This window comes from Ochlerotatus camptorhynchus, unplaced genomic scaffold (genome assembly GCF_037179485.1).
Source record: "Ochlerotatus camptorhynchus isolate MF236.1 unplaced genomic scaffold, CSIRO-AGI_Acam_v1.1 ptg000038l, whole genome shotgun sequence".
NCBI lineage: Eukaryota > Metazoa > Arthropoda > Insecta > Diptera > Culicidae > Ochlerotatus > Ochlerotatus camptorhynchus.
In genome coordinates this window covers 568,220-578,667 of record NW_027040529.1, presented here as the reverse complement: position 1 = coordinate 578,667, position 10,448 = coordinate 568,220, and the positions used below count along the sequence as shown (strand labels likewise).

The following is a 10,448-nucleotide window of genomic DNA, read 5'->3' as shown; positions in this document are numbered from 1 at the left end:
ATTTAAAATAACTAGAAAGTTGATATATAGAACTCTCAAACCATATGAATCTCACTAACTTCAATCACATCAAAATATTGGTTACAACAAATTTTTAATTCTTTTAACTTTATTAAGGAGAAAAAAACTGTCCCGAAGACATTATTTACCTAAAATTATTGGTTTAGTCAAAAGCAATGTTTTCCTCCTATAGAATACTTTGGAACTACTGTGCCACACATAAGCATTAAAATAGCCTTTTTCAAGAAAATTTATCAATTGCTGCCACAAGACAATCACCGATGGCAGCAATTGTATGCTCCATAATAAGTTGTAACGTTCATTTTCATTTCACCAGAGGAAACGAAAATTGCAATTTTAGAACAATCTAATCATATGCTGGTATACTGGAAACATAAGCACCACATCACATCGAATATTACATTTTTCCTTCGACCACGCATTCATTGTAGTCTCTACGGACTCGTCACTACCGTCCAGAATGGTCTTACCATCTGCAAAAATGTAAATACTGTGAGTAGGTACCTACTGCATCTCTATCCATCGTGAGCGTCCAATTTAAATGAGCATTCCGTTACGAGCCATGGTCTGTTCCAGTGGTATCAGCGTCAGCAAATGGGACGATGGGCTATTTGCAACATTTGCGCTTCCATGCGCCAGGATACATCGCATCGTTCCCGTAGTGAACATCATATCGCATCCCATTTGGAAACAATATTCTAGCTATTTGACCCCCCATAATTAACTAAACGCTTACATTTAACCATCACCCGCACTCATTCATCCGTTGTCATCGTCGTTGCGAAGCAGAACCAAAGCGTAACGAGGGCTCCGACGACAACGGAAAACGTCCTGTGTGAGTCAGGAAAGCTGTCCCGCTACAGCCAGTAGGAAGATGATTTGATACCGAGTCGCAGGAAGGCACAACGGCAAAACTCTGTGACAACCCACACATGACGCCCACCCACGACTGAGGAATCTGCCGTCTTTGTATGCGCATTGTGGAACATTTGCCACCACAGCAGCCAGCTGGAAAAATGATCACAGTTACTCTTCACGTATTCCGGGTGTCGTCGGTCGTCGTTTGAAACCATATATAATGCTGGAAACAAGGAATCAATCCTGCCTAAAGCACAAGTGACGCACGAAAAAATATGGTCATACTATTTTGGATCTGTAAATAATTGTGGGATTCTCAACAACACACTTAGAAAAATTAATGTAAATTAAGGTACTCTGAGACTGACATATACGAACGTCAATTTTAACATAAAATTGAGTCATAATGAAAGTCATAGTGAAAGTCAGCTCAATCAAACGTAATTTCGAACTTTTCAGTCTCGAAGCACTTAATTTTACATGACATGTTTGTTTACGTCTCATCTTTTATGTCAAATATGGATTCCGTCACGTGTATGATTAGGTATTTCTAAGTGTGCATAAGAAAAAAGAGGCCAGCTTATTTCACAAATCTCACCATTATCATTACCAAGTGCAAAATTCTGAATCGAATTAATTTTTTGATGCTAGGAATATGTGTGAACCTTTTGCATTATAGCAACATAAATTTGGCTGCCAGTGTACGTTTCATCCAGATACGACATCATGAAAAGTTTACATCAGGTATATTCAACGTTTCAGATGGGGGGATATTAAATTTATGATTCTTTATAACACTCTGAACACAGTGGTTAAAAAACTTTACACCGACTACGAAGCCTCCGGAAAACGTGTAACGGCAAGTTTGCAATGACATAGCTTAACAATTTCTTGATGAATTACATAAATCTTGGTACCACTGGAGTTCCTAGGGTCTGTCTGCAGATTTTTTTTTTCGTACGATAGGACCCTATTTTTACGTTGTGGGATAAATTGAAAGAGACCGATTTATTGGCCATCCTGCCATGGCGGCGGCATTAAACTATATATATTTATTGTTTGTTTTTTCATACAAGAACAGCACATTACAGTAGATACATAATAAAAGTGACAATAGGTCGTATGAATAAAAGCGATTACTTTACTTTTCCCGTAAGAAAAGCACTGGAAAGTAAAGTAAACTCTTTTTATTCATACGGCCTAATTATAGATGCACAATTGGTGACACCTATGAACTGCAGTAAGAAAACAATACTCAAAATTAAGTTAAAAAAAACTCAACGTTGGATTCTATCATTTTAAGGTCCGCCGTTGAGTGAATCAGAAAAGCGGCGTTGGTTAAAATTTACTCATCTATTGAGTAATAATAAATGAACTCAAATATAAGTTTATTTTTATTGAGGTTGCACTTATGCGCCTTCAACCATTCCATTTCCACAAGCGTTGATAAACGAGCGGTCAACACACGGGCCCCGTAATCTCAACGTCTATGGTTCGGTTCCAGTCTGCTCCGTTTTATAATTTTTTTGTCAACTTGGTCAACGTGGATTCATGATCAGGATTACTCAAAATTGAGTTTTCTTCTTTAACTTAATTTTACCTAGACCCACGGAAGCCACGTGATGAGTGAAAGGAACTCAATTTTGGGTACTTTTTTCTTACCATGTGGTTTAATAACTGTTGCCGCAAGTCTACCAATTTACCACAGGGGTGGTGAATCTGGTAACCCGGTCGCTGAAGGCGACGCGTCCAACAGAAACGTCACCCGCTGTCACCGATGATCAACCGAGCTCAGGACGGTCGAGCTGTCAAACGAAAACCCTGCACGACCTCGGATGACTACGGCGTTTTAGTGGAGTGATATTTGTATTTAATTAGTTGAATTTCCTATAAACCTTAAATCTATTTTTCCGTGGATTAAAGTTATATACATATTGCTAACCATTAAAGCACTAAATTGTAAGTTACTTGTCCTAAATCTACCATTTCTGTTCTAATTAATCCTATTAATTGTAGCTTTGAAGCTGATAAAAATATAGCTCTCGAAAATTAGTGCAAGGGGGTTTTATTACGGCAACAATTCTTCAAAGAATTTACCTTGAACGATGCCGAACCCCCCGGATCCTCCACGTATGCCTGCAGATAAAGAGGTTAGTTGTGTGGCGTGCAGCAAGTCCGATTTGCCGGCCAACTTCGTGCAATGCGACACCTGTGATTGCTGGTGGCATTTCGCATGTGCCGACGTCGATTCATCGATTAGCGAACGGGCATGGATATGCACCAAGTGCGAAGCTGCCCCCAGCGTGTCGGCAAGAAGCAGCAAATCCAACAAAAGCGGATCGACTGTCGCTCACGAGCTCGAACGACTGAAGCGACAGCAAGACCTCGAGCGGCAACAGGCGGATTTGAAGCTGCAGATGAAATTTTTAAAGCAGCAACAAAAACTGCTGGATAAGGCCAGAGCGGCCGAGGAGACCCGGAGTCAGAAGAGCCAAGTAAGTAGTCAGGCACATAATCGGCGAGTGCGTCGATGGGTAGAGGAGTCGTCCCGTGACGGTACGGAAGAAGGCGCGGTGGGCGGAAATCCAGCACCAGCTGCCTCGCCAATCGATCACGGCGTTCAACCACAAGGCTCCAACACCGGTGACCCGAATCAAACCCAGGGGAGAGCGAAATCTCGCGATCGGTCGCAGTCGCGTAACGAAGTGGCTGAATTGCGAGCACAGTTGGAGCAATGCATGAAGCGGATGGAAGAAGCTTTCCGTCAGCAGCCAGCGAACACGGTACCGCAAGCGCCACCGCTGTGGGTACCCGAACCGAGAAGGATGACACGTGATGAACACCGGGATACAGGTGCTATTCCTAAAACGTATCCTAACCCGGAACAAGCAGGTAAGCGTCAGGCCCCTCTTCACGCTCAAAATAAAGGCAATCCTGGTTTATTTGACATAAGTCCTCCCACAACCAACCAAAACAACCACCCATTTCCTCAGTTTGTGCCACCGCAAAGTACAAACCCACTCTCAAACATTAACGATCGCCTTCCTTACATGAATGGGTCCAACCGTCAAGTTTTCCCCCTACGAAATCCCCTTAGAAATCCCCCCGTGAATGTGCAATTGGGTCCCACGTCGCAGCAGCTTGTAGCCCGTCAGTCCTTAGCTAGGGATCTTCCTACGTTCACCGGGGACCCAGCCGAATGGCCTATATTTATCTCCAGCTACAACTACACGACCGAAGCTTGCGGCTATACGGATGGCGAAAACATGATCCGGCTACAACGTTGCCTGAAGGGCAGTGCGCTCGAGAGTGTCAGGAGCAGACTTGTGATACCTTCCACCGTTCCACAGGTCATCGAGGCACTGCAGATGCGCTACGGACGTCCGGAACTCCTGATCAACGCTCTGCTCCAGAAAGTTCGATCGATTCCAGCACCAAGATCGGATCGATTAGAGGGGCTCATCCATTATGGGACCGCTATACAGGCACTGTGCGATCACATCGAGGCGGCGAACGAACTCAGTCACCTGTCTAATCCTACACTTCTGCAGGAACTGGTAGCTAAACTGCCAGCGGACCAGAAGATGATGTGGGCTGGGTATAGACGATGTTTTGCGGGCATCGTAGACCTGAGAACGTTCTGTGCTTACATGCAGCAAGTCGTCGAGGATGCTACGAGTGTACTTTCGTTCGAGTCGGACGGGAACAGATGTCACGGAAGAGAGCAGGGAAAGGAAAAAGCAAAGCGGAAGGGATTCGTCAACCAACACGCGTCCACCGTCGAAGGGTCGTTGGAAGCAGCTGTACAGAAGCCGGTTGACAAGATCGAATGCGTGAACTGTAGTAAATTTGGACATCGTATTCGAGATTGTGGGGAGTTCAAAGCTCTCAGTATCGACAATCGTTGGCGGAAAATTCGTTCGTTGGGCGTCTGCCAAAACTGCCTGTTTAGGCATGGCAGGCGGTCATGCCGAGTCATTACACGCTGCGGCATCGACGGGTGTCAGTATAGGCACCATCCTCTCCTACATTCAACGCAAAGGTCATCGAGTGCTGTCACGCAGGTAGCGGATAATCATACTCATCGTCTGCTTACTTCGAGTGTTCTCTTCAGTATAGTTCCCGTGACTCTCTATGGGAATAGCGGCCAGGTAAATACCTTTGCCTTTCTAGATGAAGGGTCCTCATTGACGTTGATCGAAGGGGAGCTAGTGAACCAGCTTGGGATAACCGGAAGACCACAACCTCTCTGCCTGCGATGGACGGCAAACACCTCCCGTACGGAGAAATCTTCACAGAGTGTTTCCATTTCGATCTCTGGTGAAGGTAAGGAACGGAAGTTCACTATCGTTGGAGCGCGAACGGTCGAATGCTTGAATCTACCGACACAAAGCTTCCATTTGGAGAATGCAGCGGAGCGCTTCAAACATTTGAAGCATCTACCATTGAAGAGCTACCAGGATGCTACTCCTAGGATTCTGATAGGGCTCGATAATCTGCGGTTGGCCCTACCACTGAAGGTCAGAGAAGGAGATGGATCCGGACCTGTTGCAGCCAAAACCAGGCTTGGCTGGTGCGTTTACGGCCAGCAGCAGCAGCTGGAGCAGGAATCGTACAGTTTTCACGTGTGCGAGTGTACGAAAAACGAAGAGCTCCATGAAACGGTAAAGCAATTCTTCGCCGTAGACGAAGTAGGAGCGGCCAACCCCATTCTCTCGGCCGAGGATCAACGAGCGCAGGAGCTACTGGAGCAAACGACCCGGCGAGTTGGAGACAGATACGAAACCGGACTGCTGTGGCGGAAGGATCACGTCGAGTTACCGGAAAGCTATCCTATGGCGCTGAGCCGAATGAAATGTTTGGAGCGTCGTATGGAGCGAGATTCAACACTGAAACAGAAAATACAGCAGCAAGTTCGGGATTACGTGATCAAGGGCTACGCACACGTTGCGTCGGATGCAGAACTGGAGAGAGCTGACCCAAGAAGGGTGTGGTACCTTCCGTTGGGAGCAGTAACGAACCCGAAGAAGCCCGAAAAGGTGCGCATTATCTGGGACGCTGCTGCCAAGGTGGACGGGTTGTCGTTGAACAGCCATCTGTTGAAGGGACCCGACCAGTTGACCTTTCTTCCTGCTGTTCTATTCCGCTTCCGGCAGTTCCACATTGCGGTTAGCGCAGACATCGCAGAGATGTTCCATCAGATTTTGATGATAGCACGCGATAAGCAGTCATTAAGATTCCTATTTCGCTTCGATCCCACACTGCCTCCCATAGTCTACGTTATGGACGTAGCTACATTCGGAGCAACCTGCTCACCGGCTTCAGCGCAGTTCGTAAAGAACTTAAACGCCAAGGAGCACTCGCAGCAGTATCCTCGTGCTGCTCAACGGATAGTAGACAACCACTACGTTGACGACTATCTCGACAGCTTCGGGGATGTAGAAGAAGCCAAGCAGATTGCTGCAGAAGTGCGCTTAGTTCATCGCAACGGTGGCTTCGTTCTGAGGAACTGGAATGCCAACAGCGATGCAGTGCTGGAGTTCCTGGGAGAGCCAGGGATCGATAGAAACAAGAATATCAACCTGGTTGACAAGGAGCACACTGAGAGGGTTCTCGGAATGCTGTGGATGCCCGCAACCGACGAACTATGCTTCTCAACGCAGATGAACGAGGAAGTGCGCACGCTTATCGAGACTTCCACTCGGCCTACAAAACGGCAAGTACTGCGCTGTGTGATGACGTTGTTCGACCCGCTAGGATTACTGGCGACGGTCCTCATTCACGGAAAGGTTCTAATTCAGGAGCTATGGCGGACCGGAATCAACTGGGATGAGAATATCAAGGACGCTGAGCTGAATCGCTGGCGGGAATGGGTGCAAATGATCCAGTTTATTTCAACGGTTCGTATCCCGAGATGCTACTTCGAAGCAGCGACGAGTTCCACCTATGAGAATGCACAGCTGCACGTTTTCGTTGGCGCAAGCCCTGCGGCGTATTGCTGCGTCGTGTATCTACGCGTGATGGATTCTGAGGGTAACGGACAGTGTTCTTTAGTGGCAGCAAAGGCGAAGGTGGCTCCTCTGAAGCCAATGTCCATTCCCAGGCTTGAGCTACAAGGGTGCGTACTTGGAACACGGATGTTGAAATTTGTTCAGGAAAACCACACCATCCCGATCACGAAGCGCTATCTGTGGACGGACAACACTACGGCGCTTTCTTGGATCAGGTCGGATCCACGCAACTACCGCCCCTTCGTTGCCCACAGAGTAGGAGAAATTCTGGAGACTACCAGCGTAGATGAATGGAGATACGTTCCATCGTTGTCCAACCCGGCTGACGAGGGGACTAAGTGGGGCAAAGGACCGTATTTCAGCACCGATAGCCGCTGGTTTGCTGGACCACAGTTCCTGAGGTACCCGGAAGACGACTGGCCAACTCCACCAGAGTTATCTTCCATCGAGACTGAGGAGATACGTCGTGTTCTTTTCCAGTTTCCGTATGAGCCAGTCATTCAGTTTGAAAGGTTCCCGAAGTGGGAGAGGCTACATCGCACGGTAGCTTATGTGCTACGTTTCATGAACAACATCAACGGAAAGCGGCGCAAAATGTGTGGCGAATTGCAACAAGAGGAGCTCCAGGCAGCGGAAGCGGTGATCATGAAGCAGGTGCAGTGGCAAGTGTTTCCGGACGAGATGACAATTCTCACGAAGAACAAGTCTGCTGCGGAAGGTGAAGCACAACCGATCCCGAAAAGCAGTTCGCTGTATCAACTAGTACCGGCGTTGGACGAAGACGGAGTAATGCGACAGAGCGGACGCATCGGAGCAGCAAAACATGCATCGTACAATCTGCGGCATCCAGTGATTCTTCCCCGGAAGAGTGAAGTGACTACGCTCGTGGTGGATGAGTACCACCGGAAGTATAAACATGCCAACCCGGAAACTGTAGTCAATGAAATCCGTCAGCATTTTGAAATCCCTCGATTGCGAACAGTGGTGCGAAGGTGCAGCCGTGAGTGTAGGTACTGCATACTTCGCCGAGCGCGGCCGTACATCCCTCCGATGGCTCCACTTCCAGCGGCCCGTCTTGCAGCCTGCAGCCGTCCATTTAGTTTCGTCGGATTGGATTATTTCGGTCCGTTGTTGGTGAAGCAAGGAAGAGCGAGCGTGAAGAGGTGGATCGCACTTTTCACTTGTCTCACCGTGCGCGCGGTCCATCTGGAAGTTGTGCACAGCCTGACGACTTCATCATGCGTTTCCGCCGTCCGAAGGTTCATCGGCCGTCGCGGAGCACCAGTAGAATTCTACAGCGATAACGGGACCAATTTTCAAGGCGCCGAACGACTTCTGCGGGAACAAATTGAGCAGGGACTATCCGCCACCTTCACCAGCTCGAAGTGCAAATGGCTCTTCATTCCGCCAGGTGCTCCACACATGGGCGGTGCCTGGGAAAGGATGGTCCAGTCAGTGAAAGCCGCGATGGGTGAAGCTTACGGGGATGGGAAACTTGACGAGGAAGGACTTGGGACTTTGGTTGTGGAGGCTGAGAGCGTAGTCAATGCTAGGCCTTTGACGTATCTGCCGTTAGACTCGGAGGAATCTGAGGCACTAACACCGAACCATTTCTTGCTCGGGAGTTCGAGCGGTATCAAGGAACCGGGCCGGGACATTCGCTACCAGCAGCGGAACCTTCAGAAGACGTGGGTAGAGATACAACAGCAACTGGACATCTTCTGGAAACGGTGGCTTAAAGAATATCTGCCAGTTATTCGCCGGCAACCGAAGTGGTTCGAAGAAGCTGCGAGAGAGATCAAGGATGGTGACTTGGTTCTCATTACCGATGACGGCAGACGAAGCGAGTGGACCAGAGGACGTGTGGAGCAAGCTATTAGAGGACCTGATGGAAGAGTGCGTCAAGCTATCGTGCGGACTAAGGGAGGTAGTGTACGAAGACCGGTTACCAAGATCGCCTTGCTGGATGTTGGAGAAACCCGTGCAGTCTTGGTCGATGGCAAGATGCACCCGGCGGAGGATGTTGCCGCAAGTCTACCAATTTACCACAGGGGTGGTGAATCTGGTAACCCGGTCGCTGAAGGCGACGCGTCCAACAGAAACGTCACCCGCTGTCACCGATGATCAACCGAGCTCAGGACGGTCGAGCTGTCAAACGAAAACCCTGCACGACCTCGGATGACTACGGCGTTTTAGTGGAGTGATATTTGTATTTAATTAGTTGAATTTCCTATAAACCTTAAATCTATTTTTCCGTGGATTAAAGTTATATACATATTGCTAACCATTAAAGCACTAAATTGTAAGTTACTTGTCCTAAATCTACCATTTCTGTTCTAATTAATCCTATTAATTGTAGCTTTGAAGCTGATAAAAATATAGCTCTCGAAAATTAGTGCAAGGGGGTTTTATTACGGCAACAATAACTTTGTTATGCTTAGGGTAAAGACGGTAATCGTCACTTGCACGAATATACCGGCCCGTAAAAACCAACGGTATTAATTTAATTCGATGGCTTCTATAATAAGTATGCTGGTGATTACTATCGGCAATGTATGTATTCTTTAGAAAATGTGATGAAAAAACAAGTGACTCGCTTCTTGTTGGTAACTGAAGAAGAAGCAGTGCACTATTGTTTGTAGCAAACACGCAGTCTGGTGGATATCCAACGTAAGCACTTGTTCGATGAATAACCATCAGCTTCCAGCCAAATACTGAGCCGTTTACAGCAGTATCAGAGGATCAACTGGAGCCGAGCGGGATACTCTGCTAGATGGCTACTTTAAAACGGTTCGCACTATCTTGGTAACGGCACCATCACGCACGGTAGGACCCGATTTTCTACGTTGTGTGATAAATTAAAAGAGACCGATATATTGGCTGTCCTGCCATGGCGGAGGCATTAAACTATACGCAGAGAAAAAAATACCCTAAATTTAAGTTGTTTTTACTTATTTTTGGGTAATTTTGAGTTTTGTATCCCACTCTCACTTTTTGTTGTTGTCAAAAACGGAACGAGAGATTCGATTTTCTCATGACTATCGTTCAATAAGCTATGTGCTAGTGAGTATATGAGATATTCTCAAATTTGAGACAATTGAACTTAGTTTTAGGTAGAAAATACTCACGAATAAGTAATTATTTTTGCCGTAGTCAAAATTTGACTGTAATGTAAACTACTATAAGCGGTTTACTGAAAATTAGCTTATTGAACGGAACATGGGAAATGAGTGAAAAGAGCTTAATTTTGGTTAATTTTTCGGTTCCGTGTATATATTTATTGTTTATTTTTAGAACAGCACGTTACAGTAGATACATAATAAAAGTGACAATTATATTTGCACAAGCTCGTGCCAACATTTCAAAGGAGCGTAGAATTTGTAAACAATATCTTCAACCGTCGATTTCTCACGAATAAAATCTCACGCATGAAAATTAATGACACCAACAGGTAGAGGAATGTTTTCTCTACCAGTTAACATTGTTGATTTGGAGGAGTGAGCTTTTATTTGCGAGAAATCGACGGCTAAAGTCATTGTTTACTAAATCAATTACACC

General features: G+C 46.5%; 1 protein-coding gene across 1 annotated transcript; it reads left to right on the top strand.

The window, feature by feature from the left end:
- The first annotated feature begins 2,984 nt into the window (after nt 1-2,984).
- Nucleotides 2,985-9,014, top strand: LOC135711538 (uncharacterized). The gene has a single exon (XM_065234410.1). The coding sequence runs from the start codon at nt 2,985-2,987 to the stop codon at nt 9,012-9,014; it is 6,030 nt and encodes a 2,009-aa protein (XP_065090482.1).
- Nucleotides 9,015-10,448: the final 1,434 nt, after the last annotated feature.